Source organism: Gopherus evgoodei, chromosome 12, assembly GCF_007399415.2.
Source record: "Gopherus evgoodei ecotype Sinaloan lineage chromosome 12, rGopEvg1_v1.p, whole genome shotgun sequence".
NCBI lineage: Eukaryota > Metazoa > Chordata > Testudines > Testudinidae > Gopherus > Gopherus evgoodei.
This window is the reverse complement of record NC_044333.1, coordinates 38130005-38152535: the sequence shown is the minus strand read 5'-3', so window position 1 is coordinate 38152535 and position 22531 is coordinate 38130005. Positions and strand designations below refer to the sequence as shown.

At 47.2% G+C, this 22531-nt stretch overlaps 1 protein-coding gene across 1 annotated transcript in view; it reads right to left on the bottom strand.

The window, feature by feature from the left end:
* Positions 1–22531, bottom strand: part of JPH3 (junctophilin 3) — a 121803-nt gene that overhangs the window by 78775 nt on the left and 20497 nt on the right. The window contains exon 2 of the mRNA XM_030582084.1: positions 8515–9292. Within this exon, the coding sequence (XP_030437944.1) occupies positions 8515–9292 (778 nt within the window). The remainder of the gene's footprint in view (positions 1–8514; positions 9293–22531) is intronic.

Genomic DNA, 22531 nt, shown 5'->3' with positions numbered 1-22531 from the left:
TATGGCACCCTGAAGTAGCAGCAATGCAGAATCTAAGGATTTTAATACTCATCTTTGTCTGGTTCTTTTAGACTGGCTTGCTCTTTAAAAAATATATATATTCATTCAATTTCCCCTTTCTAAAGTTGAATGTCACTATTATAGATTTTGGCCCAATTCCTCTGCTGTGGATGGCAAATTTAATTATATTTTTCTCACCATTTTCTTAGTGGCTCAACTGTAATATATCTTGAACCAACTCCTGTGCTGTACTTGGAACTAGCCTGGGAGTAGCATCACCTGTTGAGTGGTTTGGAAGCTGTTGTTCCAAGGAGCAGTTGGTTAAAGTATTGGCAAAATTCTTTCCATAAGACATGTCCTGACATGTGACCAGTTTATATGCTGAATATCTCTAGTCTTTGAAGGGACTAGGACCCATAGTGTAGTCAGTGGTCCCTTCCACGAGTGGCTAATCCATTCCAGGAATTAGGGAGACCCTGACTGGTGACAGTGGGCAGCAGAGGGTTTTGTTGTTCATGCTACAAGATAGTCAAGGAGAACTATGGGGCCTGTGTGCATGCAGTAACCCCAGCAAAGAATTCCCACCCATTACAATCAAGTCCTGTATCTTTTCAGCAGTGAGGGATACTACATAACCCAGCTCAAAATCTTGTTTGCTTGGACCCACCTGTATGCTTAACCTATTGGAGTCCATCCATCACTAGGTGATAGAGGGTCTGGTGTCTAGTTCTGCTCCCTTCTAGGCTATGGAACTGTGGAGTAAAACTAAGTAGTGAAATATGAATGAAACATCCCATAATACAAACAGAAGTGTCTTCTGGGCACCACAGAAATGCATTCTAAGTAGGCTTGGAGGGATTCCATGTTTATTATTATTTTTTTTAATGAAATCCAATTGATAATGTCAATGTTAATTGCCAAACACATAAGACCCGATCCCTTGCTCTGGTACCCCATTGACTTCCTTGGAGCTACACCAGCATACAACAGATGTAAGAAAGTGGCGAATTAGAATCATATTCTTTCATTTTAATTGCATTAAAGGAAATCTGGAAAAGCTCCATCCCTAATTTTTATTTATCCAAAGTTTAAGTTAAAAACATTTGAAACAAACTTCCTTTCCTATGTTACCACTAACTGCGGTTTGTTAAAACTGAAACAATGTTGAGAATCCAATTGACCTGTCACTAGTTATGCTGCATTTTTACTTTTTTTTCCATCTTCATATCTCTGTTTGGACAGTGAAATTCAGTGAAGAGATTTTCATTTTTGGTGACGGTTTCCTTTTCAGGTTCCACTTACTAACATTGTAATGTCTGAGCTGCAGATTCTGCAGTGGAATGCTGATGATTTTAACAAAATTGTAATAAATAAAGATGTTTAAATAGATAAAAACCATGAAAACATTTCTAATTGCTCTTAGGTATTGTAAACTGTTTGCAGACTAAATTTTGGACCATCTTGGAGTTAAGAGTGGCCTGTTAAAGGCTGTAGAAGCTGAGAATCATAGCATTCTGAACAGGGCCGGCTCTACCATTTTTGCCACCCCAAGGAAAAGAAAAGCTGCTTGGACTGTGCCGCCCCAAGAATGGACGGAATGCCCGCCCTTAGCATGTGCCTGGAGCCAGCCCTGATTCAGAAATGAAATCATACAGGGCTCGATTCTTAGCTTGTGAAAATTGGCATAGCTCTGGCGTACTTCAGTGGAACTACACTGATTTACATGGTGCTGAGAATTTAGCCCATAACATTTCAAAGGAAACTTACAGGTACTGTCCGCTTACAAGGTAGTGAATGTACACTGGGCTAAATAATCTCCAAGGGTCTTTTCAATAGGCAAGCAGTCTTTACACCTGAAACAGTGTTTGCAAAATAAAAAGACCACAGCTTTCACTTCTGAGTGAGGCCGTGCTCTCTTTCTTTCTTAGGGGCCTATTGAAGAGCAGGCTGGATAACAGCTGAATGGGAAAGGTGTTGGGAGCAGTCCTACAGAATGAAGAGATCAGACTACCCATGGCCTCCTGGTAGCATTACTGTTGCTGGCTCTAAAGGTAGTAGGGGAGTAAGCTGTCACTAAAAGTACTCTGTCAACTGGCATCTCTTAAAAAATTGACTATACCAGTTTCTGACAGACCGTAGTGTGTCCTACTTGGTTAAAATTCCTTTAAAATTGCAAAGGCTTGGGTTTACTCCTTTTTGTGATGGTTGGAAGTGTCTTTGAGGGTGCACTCAAAAGCAACACTCCCAGAAATATTCTGGCTCCTTTCTCTCTATCTGTGTGTATACTTTCTGGCTGCCCGTTCACTTTCAGTTTTTGACTTTGCTGCTGCCACTGTTCCTTTTGCAGAGCATGGGAAAGGGCACACACTATCAAATAAACAGTGAAACTGACTGTACACACAGTGCTGTCAAAATGCACTAAGTAAACCAGAAATAGAGAACAATCTTTTTCTTCATCTCTTTCAGTTACAGAAATCCTAGGCATTAAGTGCAACAATAATGGGTACAAGATTTTCAGATGGGAAAATGATTTTTAAGTTAATGGTGTCTCTTTAAACAGCTAAAAGATATATTGCCACTGTCATCCAAAGATCTCAATATACTTAACAAACTTTACAAGTGGAGTGTTTACACAAGCTGTGGTATATACTGGGTTCCCTTGACCCATTACTGAAATGCAGCCACCTCTGGGATGGTGTACATCAGCCATTTAACAATACACAGCAGCAACAGCACAGTTCTGTACAAAAAATAAGTACAATACCCAGGTTGGGAGACAGAATGTAATTACCTAAGTTGGGATTTGTCCAGGATGCTAGAGTTAACCCCCCCTACTGTTGGGGGAAATACTATGGGATCTATTAATGAGCAAGACAGGTCAGGAACTCAGTTTTGCATCTCACCTGAAAGATACAGGGCCCTCCAGTGAGTGACATTGGTTCAGTACTAGAAGATGGAGTCACCAGCAGCCCTTCCTCCAGTACCCTGGGTTTCCCTTGCAAGCCTCCAAGCTGAGCATTGACCAGGGTTGATCCAGCTCATTTAGCAAGGTCTGATGAGATAACCACCTGTGGGTACTACAGCTGCAGACCCTGTGCACTCACAGGGAGCTTGTTCCCCAGAGGGGCTTGCTCCTCGGGGGCAGAGCTCAGAGCAAGCTTCCTTCCATCCTCCATTCTCTTGGCCCTGGACTTCTGCTGCATTGAGTGTTTTGGGGTGGGGAAGAGCCAATTACAAACACAAGCACACTTGTTCAGTTCGATTTTTCCTTCCTTTAAAAAAAAAAAGAAGCTATAACTTTAAATGCCACAAGCTAATTGAAGCATCACCAGCTCTGAATTATGTCTCCTTCATCTCCAGCACTCCTGCGTTATTGGTCTTTCAGGACAGATCAGTCATCCATCCCATTCCACGAGTGCATTATCACCATGGGATGAAGAATTCACCAATGCTCAGATAAGGCACCTCCTATCAGAACAAAAGGTACAGCTTTTCTACTGCAGCCAATACTTGCTGCAATAGTACATGATATTGCTGGGGACCTGCAGGTGGATCAAACCACATTGACTGATCTGGACTTGCTTGTGTTCTACAGTTCTTTTCTCTTTCTTTTCTAAACTTTGACAGTAATTTGATACTCTCTAACTCATGTTGTATCATCAAATGCAAATATGCTCAAAAAACAAGCCCGAGAGGCTCATTCACACTCAGATAAGAGATCCAGACCACTTTCTGATAAAGCGTTTTTAAGTGTCACTTTGAATGTGAATGATTGAAACGTACAGTTTGTCTAATTTGGTTACAGCTGGGTGGCACTCGACTTCTTTTCTTTTTCTCCCCCCTGTCCTTTCTAATTGATTTCACTCAGAAAACGGAGAGGAAACTCTACGCTGTAATAAACAATCGCTGCACTGCAGCCTTAAGGCACTGAGCAGTAATATTAAGGGACATTTAATCAATGGAGGAGCCTTTTCTCTCCAGCCCTCCTCTCTTGCCTGGAGTAGGTTCTGAGTCATTAGGCTCTCAGGTAGATTTTGGGAATCAGTGAGTTAGCTGTATATATCTGTCATGCACATTTGTATAAATCTAGCTAGCTGGCTACAGAGAGAGAAGAATTGAATTTGCCTCTGGAGGATCACATTGTTCTGAACACATCATTAGCACATGTCCCTCCCTCTTCCCCACCACTGCTCCACAACCAAGCTTTCATAAGTCTAAAGATTTCTATTAAGAATGGAATGGGAGAGAGGGCACTGGCACAAGGAAAGGAATAAATGGAACTTCTTGAGGGACGAACATAGGGTTGGAACAGTGGCTACTTCACAAGGTTTTTCAAATAGTGAGGAGACTGGGTAATGGGAGGTGTTGCCTTTTGCCTGGTCACTGGGCTGCTGAATGGGCTGGGAATCAATGCCATTGTTACTTTATTTAAATCTGCAGTGTCCATTGAAAGGAAAGCCAGCAGTAGAATATCAGAAGGGGTGGCAAGTCAGGATGGAGGAATATCAGCAGAGACATGGAGGGAGCCCAAAAGACTAGAATCGTATGGGGAGTGGCAGATCGGGACTGAGGGGCATAGGAGACCTCAGGACTGGAACAGCAGGGGGGGTGGAGTGGGTCAGGAATCAGGGGCATTGGAGGATTTTTATGGGGATCCCACATCTGGAATAGCAAGGGGGCTGCTGGTCAGAACTGGGGTTCATTAGCACAGCTCTGTGTTAGAGCTGCAAGAGCACGTGTGCTATAGGTCTGGACTGTGGGACATTAGCAGAGATTGGTGGACATGCTTGCACAGTACCCGTACAGCAACTGCTCACCTCAAGCCAGCTCTACCACCCCCATGCTCACTGCCAAGAGCTCTAAAATTCACCCCTCTTTGATATACACAAGCATGAATGCCTGAATGAAAAAATGCATTTCATGGTGGAGTAGCCGAGACCTGAAATCCAAACCGCCTCTCAAACTGTTCTAACCTGAGGGGAAAGTGTGTCCACTGAATTTGAAGGGTCACAGCCTCCCCAATGAATTCTCTAGGGTTCCACAAGGGACATGGGGCTGAAGGATGTTTTTTTGCAAAAGGTGTGGGACTGGTACTGAGTAGCTCTGCATTCAAATTTGAGTTGTATCGCAGATTTCCTGTGTGATCTTGTTACGTCCTCTCTGTGTTTCAGTTCCCCAGCTGTAAAATGGGCGTAATGATTCTTCCTTTCTCCTGCCCTTTGACTGTGTTGTCTATTTAGACGGTAAACCCTTTGGTCGCAGGAACTGACTCTTCCTATGTATATGGACAGCACTTTACACAGTGGAGCTCAGATTTCAGCTGGGGCCTCTACGTGCTACTGTAATACAAGCAGTTTATAATAATAATAGAATTTGACTCCAAATGGTTAAGGAAAGAGAGAGAGAGAGGACTCTTTTTTCCTCAGCCCCAGCATTCCCCAGGCATTTTCAGAGATTTGAAAATAGGATCATTTATTTCATATAAAGCTGAAGTGTCTTTTGTTTAGTTTGTTTTTTTGGCAACACATGTATTCTAGCCCTGGGATGGATATTTTCCAGGTGGCAGATCCAGGGGAACATGGGGGAGGCACAGATGAGATTTCCTCAGCCAAGTGACTGCAAGGCCATCATCCCTGCATTCCAGCAGCCTCTCAATTGGGCGACACCGCATTTCCGCCTCACCCTGATGAATGGGTTTTCCCTTGGTTGACAGGAATTCTCTGGATCTTGCTAAAAGTCTGGTGGGTGGCACAGAACAGGCACTGAGCTTAGCAGTGCTACGAGAAGCATGAGATAAGGCACACGCAGCTCCCGTACTTTAGATACCAGCACTATGCCACCTAGGTGAGCCATGCAGGAAAGGGGAAAGTGGGTCACAGTGAGGCCCTCCCCCTGCGCACCCCACCTGCCTGGCTTTGATGGAAATGTCCCCGCCACCGAATCATTGAAAGCATTGTGACTATCAGTGACTGGCATAGCATGCTGGTCTTCAAGGGGCTCTGCATTTAATCACATGGCCTAGCAAACACCTGCCAATATGTACCCCAGAGCAGGTCCGCACTGGGAAAGAGAGAGAACGGGAAAACAAAGTCTAAGAGAGAGAGACACACACAAAGGCCCAGAGAGAAAGAGTGGAAAAGGATGGATGGATGGATAGATTAGATATAACAAACACAGGCCCAGAGAGAAGAAATTTCAAAGTCTAATTAAAAACTAAAACTGGGTCTTTCCCTCAGGTCACTTGCACTGCTCTGTGATTAATAAGAAGAGCTTCAGGAAGACAGTCTCTAGGCTGAGTGCCTGGTTTCCTGGGGCATGCAGGAATTCCTTGGGTACACGGAGCCTCTGCTCTCCATGCAGAGAACAGCCTAGCAAAGGGCAAACCCTTCCCAGAGCCGCGGCTGTAATTAGGGATCTGTCTCTTCCCTTTGAAATCTTGTTTATCAGGGGCAGCGAGAAGTAGATGGGAATCCACACGGCACCAGCTAGAACCCACGAGGTTTCTCTGAGCTGCAGACCAGCAAGAAAATACTTAAAGGAGTAGCTTGTAGAGAACCCTTCTGTCCAGCATTAGAGATATGATCCCCACTAATGCAAGGCTTCAGAACAGGATGCAGAGGAAAGAAGCAGCAAAGGGGTTAATGACACCCAACACCTCCTAAGAGACAGCTGTGTTGTCACTGTGTCCCATACAAGTGATGCCGCTTTGTAAAGAAATAGAGAGAGGAAATTAAACACCAAGGCCATGCCACAGTATTGACAGTGAGTGGAGTGCCTGGAGACCGAGCTGCTTGGCTCCTGCTAGTTTTAATGGTAATTGTACAGTTAAATCACTGTATACCAGGCTGAAAGAGTCACTGACTAAGAGGGTGCCTGAGCCAGGAAACCGTGAATCACAGCTGATGCCCAGTTCCTTGACAACCAGGGATGCAGCTTCTCAGCCTTTGTCCTGCAGCAGGAGATGCAATGCTCCAAAACATGGTCATGACCTTTGACCCCTCCAGTGTAGGTATTGCTATAGATATTGCCTCATTGGGTATTGGCGTGAGGTCACCACCAAATGAACCTGGGGTTCTGCCACTGTCCTGACTGCTACAGGGGATGATGGTGCCACCAGCATCACATGGGATAACAGCAGCATATGTAGCTATATCCCCTGCTGCCCAGTGTTTGTATATTAACTAAGATTTTGTTTTGCTTTCTTCACTTAGTTCAACACCCAGCACCAGTTTTTGGACCTGAGAACATCCTATGAACGTGCCACTGGTTGGCTGAGCTGCTGTGACTTTGACCTTTCACCTCAGGGCAGAGTTGGCTTCAGATGAGAATCATCTATTCCGTGAGTTCAGCACGAACAATTGCCACTCTTAGCAAACAGAGGGATGTTGATATCTATGCAGAGCTGAATTCTAGGCGGGTTTAGTGCAACCAACTTATCACATTTGTTCACCTTCATAGCTTTAGTGCCCTGAAAGATCCTCTCTATACATCTGACCAGGACTTTGGAACAAGTAATGTTGAGACAGCCCTTGAAGAATCTATCCTGGTTTTATATGAGACCCAGTTTATGCAGGGCCAGGATATCTGGGAACATATGTTAGGTTTCTAAGCTGGCTGCATATGGCCAATAAAAACTACTACATCTTTACCTTGATAACACTGGCCCAGATTTGCAGTCACACCCCAACCTGTCCTCCACCTTTCCACAGTTTTGCACAGGCTGCTAGAATCTGTCACCAATGCATGCAGGCGCCATATTGGTGCAGCAAACTGCACACATCAGTGTGGTGGTGCAAAACTGCAGTGGTAAGCCAGGTACTGAAGATCAGGTACATTAAGCTTTGTGGCCTAATCCTGCAACACCTAAGCCCCAACATCCAGACGAGTGTTGCCTGCATTTGGATTGAAGAACTGAGCCCTTTTTGTGCAAATTAAAGGCTCCCAGTTACAAAGCACTGTCTGGGGAAGGGAGACCACTTGGCTAGAGTGACCAGACAGCAAATGTGAAAAATTGGGACAGGGGGTAGGTGGTAATAGGAGCCTATATAAGAAAAAGACCCAAAAATTGGGACTGTCCCTATAAAATCGGGACATCTGGTCACCCTACCCTCGGCAAACGTGCTGGTTCAGATAGGTGAGGGGCCCTCACTTGTTGCTTTGAATAAGGTAGCGCAGTCAAAAAGTCAATTCCATTATTGAAAAGTCCAGCCCAGGACACAAGGAACCCTGGGTGACACTGAGCAACTCAGGCTGTGTCTATCAGCAGGTGAGAGCTGGAGAACCAGAGAGAACCACAGGCTCTATCTGTGTCCATCAGCCCCAATACAGGATCCCCTTTCTATTCATGAAGGCCAAACCTTGTCTCTCCTCCAACATGAGGGACACCACAGGTCACACCGAAAGCCATAGAGATCAGAGTCACAGCAATGGCCCTCTGCCATTCTGCCAGCCAACATCTCCCCTGACCTCCCCTCATCTCCGTAATGACCAGACATAACAACGAGGCAGCCTTACCTGGAAGCTGCAATCTCTGCTTTCTGCTTGGCGATGGTGGCCGCCCTCTCTGCCGCCTCCATGGCCCGATCCACCTTTTCGCGGATCTTGCTGGCCCTCAACGGGATGAGGTTCTTCCGCTTGCCGCTCACCAGGACATTCTGTTTGTACTTCCCCTCCTCCTTGGTGCCATCCGGGAAGGTCATGCAGCCGTAGCCATGGCGCTTGTTGTTGGCCCACTCCCCCTCGTACTTCAGCCCATCCGAACGCTGGCTGACCCCGAAGCCCGAGCGCTTGTCGTTTTTCCACTCGCCCACGTAGATCTCGGTGGTGGTGGCATCAACGTCGTCCTCGATGACGGACAGCTCAGCCTCGCCCTCGCCCAAGCTGATGGTGGAGTTGATGTCGCTGGCGGTGGAGCTGACGGTGCTCATGCCCGCCTCGCTGCGGAAGGAGCTCTGCTTGCTGCGCTGGCTGGCGAGGGAGCTCTTGGACTCAGACTTGCGCAGCTTAAGCCCGCTCAGCAGGGACCGCCGGAAGATCCCCTTCTTCTTGCTCTTGAGGATCTCGGCGTCACTGTGGGCCATGAGGACGAAGCCGCCTCTGGAGACAGCAGGACTGCCAGCCACGGCAGGCGAGGAGTCGGGGTGCAGCGCCGTGCCGTTGGTGTGCTCGCTGCGCAGCGAGTTAATGGATGTCCTCAGGGGCGACCTGATAACTGCAGCCATGCCATAGGGGACGCTCTGCCGGACGCCATAGCCTTGGCGCATGCCACCAGCCCACTGACCCTGGTACGTCCCTATGAACAGAGATGCCAGAGGGAAAAAAGAGCGAGAGCTTGATTTACGCACTGCACAGAGCCCTGCCTAGTGGGTTGTATACAGGAGCATAGCAATCACTGAGCCATTCATTGCTGGGAGGATGGGAGCCCAACGAAGGACAGATCCAGATTCAACCCCCCTCCCAAGCCTGGAGGTGTTCTTAGTCCAGGCCCATCTCTTTTTGTGGGGGCAGCCAGTGTGTTGGTGGGGGAAGGAGGAAGAAATATCTTAGCAAGATTCCAGGAATGCATTTCAGGTCCCTTGGGAGATGGGCTGGAAATAATAGAAAACAGCCAAGGCACCACATCACATGGGCCTATCCTTCCAGGAATTGCCTATTACACTCACGCCCTAAACTGAAAGGAAAGAGAGCAGGGAAACAGAGCCCAGGAACTCTTATCCTAGAACCAGGGGCGGCTCTATGTATTTTGCCGCCCAAAGCACAGCAGGCAGGCGGCTTTCAGCGGCATGTCTGCGGGAGGTCAGCCAGTCCCGTACCTTCAGCATATCCGCCGTCAAATTGCCGCTGAAGCCACAGGACCGGCAGACCTCCTACAGACATGCCGCCGAAGGCAGCCTGACTGCTGCCCTCATGGCAACTGGCAGGCCACCCCTCCATGGCTTGCCACCCCACACACGTGCTTGGTGCACTGGTGCCTGGATCCGCCCCTGCCTAGAACAGAGTAAAATCCCATCTATTTTGGTCACCAGCCGCTGTCAGTGATCAAAGCTGGCTGGTACATTACAAAAGATGTATTTATATACATAGCGCCTTCCATCAGAAGAACAGAGGAAGGAAGCAGCAATAGAGAAATAAAGGCCACATGCCTAGGGACCCATCCAGATATTACATTCAGAAATGTGCACCCATCTGCACTCCTGCATTTGTGTGGGCATTTACCTGGGTTACTTTACAGGTATTTAGGAGTCTACAAGTATACATGGGCACTTGCAGTAATTGTAGGTGCAAATGTATGTGCAGTTCTGAGGGCTATAAGTAACTGTCCATGGGAAGGCATAACATCCTTATTACATTTGTAAGTGTGCAATACTCGGCTCGGGGGGTGGGGCGGGAGGCCTGTCTTCCCACCCTGAGCTGATGTTCATTCATGTCCTGAACAACTGGGATCAACCTCCTTTGTAATTTTATCCCAGGCATTTTAACTGCAGATCTTGGTCTTAATTCTTAGTGGCTTAATCCTTTCTGTGCCCAGAGTTTCTAAGCTGACTGAGTTCACAATGAGGTATTTATGAACACGAGTAAACACTCTGTCCTTGCTTTGCCAGCAATGAAGTGATAATGGGTGTAGGGCAGGAATTAAGTTTTTGTTAAGAAGCCATCCACCTTATTTCATAGAAATTTGAATCATAGGACTGGAAGGGACCTCAAAAGGGCCTCTAGTCCAGTCCCATGCACTCATGGCAGGACTAAGTATTATTTAGACCATCCCTGATGGGTTTGTCTAACCTGCTCTTTAAAATCTCCAATGATGGAGATTCCACAACCTCTCTGGGTAATCCCTTCTCTCAGGGCTGATCCGTCGATGTGCTGATGGCCTGAAAAGTGCTCCACTCCCTGCACTCCTTCTAACATCAGTGGGCTCTGCCTAGCACCACCCTGGGTACACTCAGCACCTTGCAAAATTGGGCCCTTCCTTTGTACCATACTGATACCTACGCTGCAAGGGCTTCAGAAAATGGACTTGCTGGAACAGTGACCCCTCTCTGAACCAAACTGAAACTAAACCTTGATAAAAACGGCCCCGGTAAAGCCCAGATTATGACCTCGGACTTAGTCTGATAAAGTCTTTCTATCCTCTCTGTGTACAGCAGGACATGTTCTTTGCCGTTGGTAATAATCATGCAGAAATTAGTAACCTGTTAGGTTTCTCCCAGCCCATCCCTGTGGCTGGTGGAAGGTTGTTCCCTGCAATGTTTTCCAGTGCTAAGTGTCCTGAGCAATAGGGCTTCTACTGCTTCTACTGTTAAGGCCAGAAGGGCTAATTAGGATATTCTAATCGGACCTCCTGTATATCACAGGCCATAGAACTTCCACCAGCTCACACCACTAGGAGATATTTCCTAAAATGCAATTCTAAATTTCCCTTTATTCCCTGTTATTGGAAATTCCCTACAAAATTCTGCTCCTTCCTTGAAATCTAGGCTGGTCAGACACTTCTGTGCCGTTATGGTTATCACCTTCTCTTGCTCATCCTTCGGCCAAGCCTTACAGTCTGAATATTGTTGCCATTGGTTACATCAGTTGTTTTTTAAATAGTCCTGTCCTACTGTATTGGTCTGCCTGAGTTGAAAAATGGAGTGGGGAATGCCAGGTTTCTTATTTGCATTGCCTGCTTGGTGTGTTTTAGACAAGGAAAACAAAAAACCCAGCCTGCCTCAAACAATTCAAACCAAAACCCTTTTATTTTGGCCCTCTGGATGGTATTATTTATTTGTGGCACATTCACATTGTGAAAAATTCCTGTCCTGAGCTCTAGGGGCCAGACTATCCAAGGGATTCAGGCACATAAGGTGCTAGGCACCTACAGGGATTTTCAAAGCACCTCTGTGTGTTAAGTGTCTAACTCCCATTAACATCAATGGGAGTTAGACACCTGACCTGCACAGACCTTGCCAGCTAATCAAAAATATAATCCAAATGAATAACAAAAAACAAAACAGGAGATCACAAAATAACAGCCAGTCACGTCCCCCAACCTGAGACTCCCAAAGGAATGCCCCCACGCTCTCATGAGCACCTCAGTTCTCTTCAAACACTTTCAGAAAGGCCGCAGATCCGGGGCTGCCTGGGACTGAGAGGAAGTGAATTCCAAAATGGAGGGGCCCGCATAAGAAACTACCTGCCATCAGTCCACTCCCTTACAGGGCTTGTCTACATGGCAACATCCAGGAAAATTAATCTAAATTAAGTGAAGGTGTAAATTTGAAGTGAATTAGTTAACCACATTAACCACAGTGTGAACACCTTCATTCAGAATTAAAGTGGCCTTAATTCAGTTTATCTTAATTCACTTCCAAAGTAAATTAAACTAAACCAAATTAAGTCTGCTTTAATTCTGAATAGCAGCATCCACACAGAGATTGAATGCAATTTAATTAATCCCCTTCAAATTCACACCTTCACTTAATTCAGATTATTTTTCCTGCATGTTCTCATGTAGACAAGCCCATAAATCAAAGTGGGGTTCCAACATGAGCACCTCCATGCTGGTCACAATCAAGTCAATGTGGCACATGGAGAGAGGTGTCCCAGGTCAGATGGTTCCAGGCAATTTAGGGCTTGATAGGTCAACACCAATACCTTAAACGGCAGCCAGTGATGATCACAGAGCAGTGGGTTGGTGTGATTGGGATGGGCTATGGCATTTAACAAATGAGCTGATGTGTTCTGCACTAGCATTAGCCTGTGAGTGGGGCTAAGGGGCAGCCCCAATTAGAGCACATTGCAGTAGTCCAATCCAGAGGCGATGAGTGGATTTCAGCAATGAGATATGAAAGAAAAGGACACAGCGCTGTAACCAGATACAAATGAGAAACAGCCACCCTGGCTACTGATGCTACTTGTTCGCCTGGGAGCCACTGGGAATGTAACCAGCCCCCCAAACTGTGAACGTCAGTAACAAGCAACGGACATAAACCTCAGCAAAATTCTCTGCTTGCTTCCTCCCAGCACATCATCACCACCTCCCTTTTATCTCGATTCTCAGCAGCACTCTGAGCTGGACGAGACAGAGATATTAAGCTGACTGTCATCAGCACGCTAAAAGCATTGTAGCTGTACCATATCTCTCGCTAAAAGCCCCAATCCAGCAGAGCACTTAAGCATGTGTGTAACTTTAAACACCTGAGTAGTCCCATTGACTTGACTTAAAGCTGGATCAGGATCTTACTCTCCTTAAGAGTCCATAAGGACATTGAGGAAGAGAGGTGACAGTAGTGCACCCTGTCTCAAAGTCGCCAGAGAATTTGGATGTACTTTCTGCTTCTGCTTTCCTTAGCCAAAGGTAACAGATTTGTGCTTTGAGCTTCCACAGGCTGATTTATCCTAAACAATTGGGACTTGGGAGACCTGGATTCTAATCCCGGCTCTGCTTCTGGCTGTTGGGTCACTGCCCTGCTCTGGGCCTCAGTTTCCCCATCTGTACAATGGGGCTAATGATATTGACCTGCTTTGTAAAGCACTTTGAGATCCACTGGTGAAAAGTCTGAGAGAAGGGCTAGGTGGTATTATTACCCCAACGTGTGAGGATCAACAGTCCTTGTAATTTCGTATTGCTCATCCTTTCTAAAAGACCTTACTAGGCTATTTGCCGCATAGAACTTCCAGATTGGAAAGTCTGGTAGAGTCTATCTAGTCCTTCCCCTAGAGCCAGTGCTGTCTATTTTCTATAATAAATTAAATAACATGTAATAATAATTGGTACTTTCCATCTAAGGATTTAAAAGCATTTGATCCCTGGACTAAGGCACAAATAGGTTTGTAGTAGAAAGAGAGAGCCTGAGACATGAGGCCTGCTATAGGAGGCATGAGGCCGAAGGCCTGAACTGAAGTAGTCCAGCCCTGCTGTTATAAAGCAAAGTTAGCAAGAGTCAAGCTATGAGTAAAAGTCAGGCCCTGTACAATGCATACCTACTTGCAAGTTCACAGAACTTGGCAAGAACAGGGCTAGTATTGCAAAAATGCAAATCCTCCTAAGAAGTGCTAGGCACAGGACACTCACATAAACACATTGCAGAGCACACCGATACAAGATTGTGGTGTAAGCACACTCCCTGGAGATGGGTCAGGGACATGCTGACCCCTCTGAAAGATAAGGTCAGGATGACAGGGTGCTGGATAGAGATGTTTTGCCCAGACCTACATAGACAAGGTAAAGGGTGGTAACTAACCATGTCAGAGGGGCAATATGTAACTTGTTTGTATCAATGTATAAAAAAGAGGTCACTAGTGTCTTTGTCTAGCCACAGGAGGGAATGGAAAGTCCTGTCATTCACTGAACCACTTCCATTGTCACAGGCATACATGTGCTAGTGTAACAGTAGACATTGATCCGGGGAGCTAGGACCATGCTTCGTGGTCAATAAACCTGGCCGAGTGCCTTCACTATAGAAACTGAGTCTGTGGTCTTCGGGGCAGTTCGATCAAAGCCTGCTGTAAGGGCTCTCTAGCCAGAGCCAGTGTAGCATACAGCTGAATACAAGGTTAATGCTAATTTTTTCCCCAACGCTAACAAGCTGTTCCAAACAGCCATTTGTGCCTCCAGTTAGAGGTTTCAGTTGGAGATGCCAGGGCTTTTCTAGTTGCACCCAAGTTATCTGGGCACCAAGGCAGTGTTATCTGGGGGGATGTGCACCCAAATGGCATTTTCAGAAGGCCCCCACTGGGGCACATGGACTGCTCCAGGGGCTCAAACGTTAGTTATTGCAGAGGCATTCCTGAGCCACGAGCAAAAATGAAACAATGCAAGCAGCAGCCCCTCACCATCTGCACTGTAGTCAGAGAGAAAGGATCCCACCCAGACTAACTCCAAAAAGGCACAGGGAAAGTGTCAGCGACAGACAGAGGATTTACTTAGGGTTTATTGGATTAGTATAGGACAGGAGGGAGAAGAGTCAGGATTATGGGTGTGGGGAGAGGTGAGAGGGAGAAAGTGGAAAGGTCAGGGTCTCATGTTGGCATTTGGGGGTGGGAAGTTCAATGAACAGAGAGGAAAACTGCATGTCAAGGCCGTACACCATGGGTATGTCGACACTTCCATAAAAGACTTGTGACATGTCAGTTGACTAAGGCTTCCAGGACTCGGGCTGCAAGGCTATAAAACTGCAGTGTAGACCTTCCCCCCTTGGGAGATCTCAGAGCTTGGGTGCAAGCCCGACCCCGAATGTCCACATTGCTATTTTTAGCCCCCAGCCCAAGCCCCGTGAGCCCAAGTCAGCTGAGTCGGACTCTGAAACGCAGTACCGCAGTGTAGACATACCCTGTGAAACAGCTGAAGAAAAGAAGGCCAGTGCTCTGAGCAGGACATTAAGAGCCTCAGGCCCCAGTTCATCTCTCTCACACTCTGCTTCCCAAGGCTTCCCGTGGGCCCTGAGATGCAGAGAACAGCCAGTGCCCTCTGGTCATGTCCCCTCCTCAGTCCTGATGTGACTCTTACCACAGGGGCTGGCACAGTGCCATTTTGGCTGTTCACCGATGATGGGAAAGGTCCCTCATGCAGGGACTATTCTAGGGGCCTATCTGCCCTTTACAGGTGCCTTTATGGCACCAGCGTGATGTAAAGGGGCCTTAGCACAACAGAGATTGGCCCCTTGGGATCAGCAGTTCAGTAGCAGAGTCAGGAAGAGACCCTACCTCTTACTGCTAGCCCTCGGCTGCATCCACAGGACCACACTGCTATCAAGGAATGCTCCTCACTTCAGCATGAGTGGTATATCCAAGAAGGCCTAATGTCAGTTCTGTTCATAGTTACAGCTGTACAGGCACCGCGCAGTCGCTCTCTCTCCTGCATAGCTGACTTGGCAGTGAACTCCTCCCTGGGGTTGTCCCTGTGAGAGAAAGCTCTGGGGAACATGATCAGGGAACACCCTAAGGAAAAAGGAGTGAACTCTCCCCAAGCCCTCTTCCCCAAGCATCACACTCCCTTCTTTCAACCCTAAGGATTGCAACCTAGCCACAAAGCCTCTGGTCCCTGCTTCCTCCTAGAAGCAGGATTGAGAGCAAAATGAGATCCTAATTTCTCCGCATTCCAGGCTGCCTGGCTCCCAGGCGCTGGTATAGACCCATCTTTGCTTCCTTCCTACATTCTCAACTGCAAGAGCGGGTGCAGAGGAGGATGCCCACATTGTCAGTGCAGAGAGGGGGACGGAGGAATAAGGCAGCTGTAGGCTTCTCTGCTCAAGTTCTGAACTCTCCCCCTCCCATCTGAGTCACTTGACTCAGTTTCCAACCCCACACAAGTCACTTGACCTGTCTGTATCTCAGTCAATCCCCAGCTGAAAAATTGGATTAAGCCAGATAACAATAAAAAAATCCAGGTCTTTGCTGAAAAGCAGAGGCTGCACTGAAGAGCAGAACGAAAAACTATCAGGGAGCGACAGAGCAAATCTCTGAGGGCCCTCAGGGAGCAAATTGGTTGCACCAAGTTACAGCAGAGGCAATTGTCTGTGTATTTCTTTATCAACTTTAAGGACCCAGTGAGACTGCAGCCGCTTTTTCCAGAGATGACCTGGCCAATGTGTGGCCTTAAAACACATTTCCAGAACTGCAGGTGGCCAGGAACAATTGTTCTCTGCTCCTTAGTGGGTTTGGTTTGGCTTTTTTAACCAAACTCCTAGAGAACGGGAAGACACAAGGCCAGCTTTCCCACACTGCGGTTTCCTTCTGTCATTCCATTGCTGGCGCAGCAGAGAGTAAAACACGAGCCGTGTCACCCTTCCCTTGGATGGTAGCTTAAATTTATATTGTTCCATGGTTGTATCCTTTCCCGTTGGACACAGGCATCCTGGATTTTGCTACTGGGGATTGGCTGGAAAGCACAGCTGCCAACATCTCAATCAGCTGGTGGGTCGGAACGTGTAATGGCACTAATGAAAAAGAGCAAATAAATCAACTGAGGCTGGGAGTGTGTTTTGGGGGAGCCGAGCTGCCCCTCTAAATGAACATTCATTTCTTTGTCAAGATTCTAAGTCTTTTAGAAAACCTAAACATTCCAACATCTGGGCATGAACAGAGGATGGGTGCAGCCTGTTACCCACTGCCATATGATCTCCTGTCACTCCCTACCACCCTGCTCACATCGCCCGCCACCAGCTTGACTGTCACCCCCTAACATTTGCAAAAATATGCACAAAACATCAAATCTCAGTTGGCTAGGAGATTGTTGGAAATGGAGCTCCTTATAGAAAATCTCCTGAGGTTTCTCTAGTTTTCACGAGGGGCCAAACCAGGTTTTTGGACAACTACAGAATTGGGGAGCTGCAGAGGGAATGTAAAAATTTCCCTTTCTCTCTCCGCCCCCACTTTCCTTCTCTGTAACTAGGGTCCTGTGCTAAGCACAACTCGGCTAGACAAAAAGATCAAGGCCTGCATCTTTAAAATGCCTTTTATGATTTGTACAAAACTCCCCAGCCAGGCCCTCTCCTGGGGTGAGCTGTAGTGTGTGGAATTCCAGAAAGATCCTTTTGTGGGGAAGTCAGATGAAGGAGTTGAAAATTAGGCTTAAAGTTAGAAGCCAGCTTGAACCTTTACTAGGGTGTGGCTGCTGCTGCCACATGATGAACACAAAAGAAGCCCAGCGGTCTCTGAAACAGATTTTACAGACATAAAGCCTGATCCTATGCGGTGCTCTCTGCCATCGACTATACAGCCACCATGGATGTCAGAGGGGTTGTATATGGAACCAGAATTTGGCCCTTGTGAGGGGATGTGTACCCAAAGCAGGGAAGGAGAGGGCTGAGGTGCGTGCACCTGAGAGGCCAATTATGCTGCCTAGCTGCACCTGGAGGATGGGCCAGGCATTATTGAAGATGAAGCCTGGCTGGAGAAGGAGTTGGAGGGTGATTATAAAGAAAAGCCATACAGATTAGAACGAGGCACAGGGCGAAGGAAAGAACTTTGCAGTCCATCTCTGAATAGTAGAGCATGGAACCCAGAGAGATATGGAGATGCCCCCAGGGGGACACATGCTCCAGTGATGTGCCCTGACAGAAGGGCAGGACTTGGACCTCCAGGGAAGAAACCCAGGAAAGCATTCAACTGAAGAGCATTGAGCGGGAGTCTACACCCTGGGATGGGCTCTGATGGGAGAGGGCAGCAGGGGTGAAGGAGACTCCTGGAGCAGACTTGGGAGAAGGCCAGCTGACAGGCAGGTGGCCTTAGGATTGGACTGGAGTGAAGGACCCACAGTGGGGGCAAGTCTCCTGTGGGGTCAGAGTTCTGCAGAACAACAGAAAGCTGGAGAGGATCCGGGATGGATTAAGTTTAAGCCCTTGTGAGTTTGGTGAAAAGGCTCCATGGAGGAGACCTGGGACCACTGCCTTGACAACCAAGTGGGATGGAAGGGGAGCCTTGGAAGGCGGAAGATGACAGCCTGATGACTGGTGTAGTGTAGGACATTGTCTGTTAGGGACACATATACCCTGGAAGGGGAGAGACTTCAAAGTGAGTTGGCAGGGAGGGGATGTCAAGTCATGAGAAGAGAGACCACCACGGGGCTGGATTGCCTGTCAGCATGAGGCACTAGAGAGGAAAAAGCTGCTACGCCATGCCCAGCACTGAGCAGGAGCGTCATCGGTGAGTCAGGCTTTCTACACCCTATGTATAAAATTCCAGAGCATTCTTGCTGCCATGCAGTCATCTCTAGGGCAGAACATACCCTCTGTCTGACAGTGCACAGCAATGCTGCCCAACAGATTGGGGTAGGAAGTGGAGAAGAAACCAGCAGGATTTGGGCCGGGGCTGGAACCGTTCTCCCAATAATGCGAGATGCTCTGGCCCTCTAGAGAATTTGGGTCCACGCTGCCCATCCAATGTCCCTGCCTCCTGGGGAAGAATAGCCAATTAGAGCTGTTGCAGGCAGAGCTCTCTGCTTCCTCCCTCCCCACAGCCTGGAAAGGGGGGTGGAGAACCCCAGGAGGGCTGAACTGATGGGGTGGGGATTGAGGGAGCTGAACTGGTGGTGGGGTTGAACTGCTGGCTGTGGGGGGCAAAGGGGGGGCAGAATTAATAGCTGGGCAGGTGAGAGCTCTGTCCGCTGGGGCCAGAATCACCTTATTCAATAAATCTGGGAGAGTGGGAAACACTGATTGTCTCATACACTGTCTCTCCCACTGGGGATGGGCAGGGACAGTTTGAAAATCAAATGACAAACCAAAAAACACAACATGGTCTTTAAAATATAGTCAGCAGGACTGAGAATCCTATATCCAAATGAAACTGCATGGGGAGTTTTAGGTATGCTGAATGTGCTGGCATTACCCAAGGCAGGACACTTGGGCTGATCTCTGTACCCCACTATTGCAAAATATGCCATGGGATTATTTCAGGGGCCCATAGGGCCCCCTATTGCCATGCTGAGATAATGGCTCAGTATTGATAAAGGATAAACCACCACTCACTGAATTACTGGCAACTCTTCCTGCAGCTCCCAGTTTATTTGTGATGGTCTTTCATTGACCTAGCCTAATCCCGCTCATATTTCATGAGAACTGACATGATTACACCCCAGGGCAGTATGGGAAACAGTTCTGAACCAACACTGCAAGCAGGCTATCGGACATGCCAATGGCACAGAATAACTAGAGGGTAAGAACGCCCCAGTCACCCTCCCTTGCACTGCTAAGCCACCCCAGACCACCCTTTGCACTGGAGTCTCCTGCTAGAGTGGCCCAGGGGTTGCTCTGCAAGTCCCATGGCTCCCACAGACATGCTGTTCTTGTGCCAGGAATTATTCATTCGATGGGGGTTCCAGGTGGCTGCTTTGTGGTCTCTTTGCACTGGCATATCCAGTGCAAAAGGGCAATGGAGCAACCATGAACCAGCCCTGTGGGCTAGAATGCTGAAAGGAAACGCTCTCTTGCTACATTTTTTGTCAAAAGTCCAGTACTTACTTTGATAATACAACTAGAGCAACAGCCATTTGCTTTGTAGCACTTTCTCTGTAATCAATCAACGCAAAGTGCTTCCCGAAGCATGAACGGCATGAGAGTAATGGAGTGAGTGCATTTAGGAAAATGCAGCGTCCATTATGTGGTCAGCAGCATCCCGCAGGCTGCCGTGGACACCAGGGCCATATGGTTGGGGCTAATGCTCGATGGCAGTCACTAAAAGAACAAATGCATGGAAAGAAGTTGGGAATCTGAGCCAAGGAATCCCAACCACCACCCTGTGAAAAGAGCCATGGGAGTCAATGGGAGTTTTGCCATTCACTTCAGGGGGAGCAGACGCAGGGCCAGAAGGAATAAATAAGCAGGCCAGATTCTAATTTCACACATGTTGACTTTCCAGGAGAGAGTGTGTGTGTAAAATCTTTTGCATTCCACTTCTTGGCTGCTGCCTCTCTCAGTGCCTTGCCTCTTGACATGACTGGAGTGTCAGAAGGTTGGTAAACATCACCCTGGCTAACAGCATCAAAATGGAGGAAGGAGTCATTTTTTCCCCACTAGGCCATCATAACCTTATATTCCCTGTCTGCAGTTCCCTCTAACTCTTTCCCTCTGAATCCTGGCTTGTCCAATCTCTGTTCCTGTGTCAACAAGCAACAGGCTTCTGAGAATCACAAACCAGCCGACAAGATCTCACACGCATGCACACACATACACAAACCAAAATAATTTAGGAAGATAATTGGAGGTCGGGGAAAAAAATTGACATGCTGAAAGACGGCTGAGAATAGTCCTCCTGACAATTGCAAAATCTTCAGCTGCATCCACAGCAGATGGAATGCAAGAGAGGAAACTGACTCACTAGAAGTAAAAAAAGAAAAGATGGTGGGACACGAGGTAGGGGGAGAGAAGAAAATGGCTGATTCTTTTGCTTTTCTTTTTATCAAGGAAGGGAAGGATGGTGAACTGCCCTGCAGCAGGGATCCTAGTTCCTGCTCTGGGAAGGAAAGAATTAGATGGTGTGTGCATCGAAGATACAGGAAATAACAGAGATCAGCCGCTCCAAAGGCTAAGGCCAGATAACAGCCTTTGCCAAAGGTTAAAGAGGTGCTGTCACCTTGGGATCTGCTCCAAAGACAGGCAGAATTTTTTAATCCAGTATGACCTGGGAGCAAACCCTTAGTAGTCACACACTGAACAAACACTCTTCCCACATTATTAACAAAAACAGCAATGAGAAGAATTGTAAAAAGTCAAATGACTTCCCTCCATTTATGCTCTATTCTCTCAGCTTGGGCTGTTACAGTCAGGGAGGTCAGTTTCATTGTTGTTTATAGTCTTTGGTTGTTTGGGTGGCCAAACCCTTAGGTGAAGGTTTTATTTGTTTCATAACTGGTTCCAGAGTTTTGGTTTCTTTTTTTAAATCTAGAAACATTTCTATTGGCCTTAGGTTTTGTAAACTCTTTTCACACAAATCCAAATTTGAATGGACAGTATCTGTTTGCAAGCAGCTAATGAGGGAAATGAGTAGAGTCTGACAGGTCATTTTTGGTTGAAGTTCTAGGATACAAGGGTCCACATTCCTGAGAATGGGAAAGTCGCAAAGATAATATTGCTGGGCCTCGTTTTTCAGCCCTTTCTTGGCATCTGACCTGGACTGCTGATCTGGAACTCACCCCTTGAAGAGATATTTGTGAGGCCACAACTCCCACACTAGAGCTAGATGGAAAAACGACAGAACTATTGTCATAAAAAAAATTCCATTCACTTTTTTTTTCACCTTTCATCAAAATTTTGAAAGATTTCAATGCCCTTGGCCCCACATCTTCCAAGCAAAATGGAAAACCTTCTTCCCTGAGCTGGCCTGCCTGTCAGAACAGCAAACACTAAATAAATAACATGCCAAACTGCAGGCCCGGCTCAGTTGGGGTGTGTGGTGGGTGGGAAGCAAGAGAGAAGCTATAGCTTTGTACCCACTTCATACTTTTCAGAGGACCTTACATAATAGGGTGATGGATGTCATATAAGAACCTAGACAGGTTTGTAACAGAGTGGCCTGTCTCCTATGAGCTGGAGCTAGCCAACCCTGATTACAGAATGCACCACACCTGAAAGGGCTCAGGTGATCCTCCTATAAAAAGCTGCAGGGAGGCAGTGGGAGAAGCTCTGGAATCCATGGCAGAGTTTGTGGAGGGAGGAAAGGCTTCTCCAAGGAAGACCCTGAGACCAGGCGGGGATGTCTGGGAAAGACTCTGTCCAACCAGGGGAGGGATTGCAGAGACCCTGGGCAGGAAGTTCTGGGAGGAGGAAGAGAAATCTTGTGCTGTGTGGACTTAGGGATGGACTTGTATTTGGATGTTGAGTTTTATTTGCTGTTTATTTTATATTAATACCCTGCTCCTCAAAAAGGGGTGTTGTTGACCAAGAAAAGGCCTGAAGAGACATTTTATTTGCAAAGTCCAAGTGAGGAAATTGAGACAGACTGCCTGTAGCATGACCCTAGATTGTGAGGGGATGCCTGGGAGGCAACTGACTCCAGTTACACGATTATGGCCAAGAGAGGGAGAGCAACAAGTGTTTCCAGGGGGATGAAC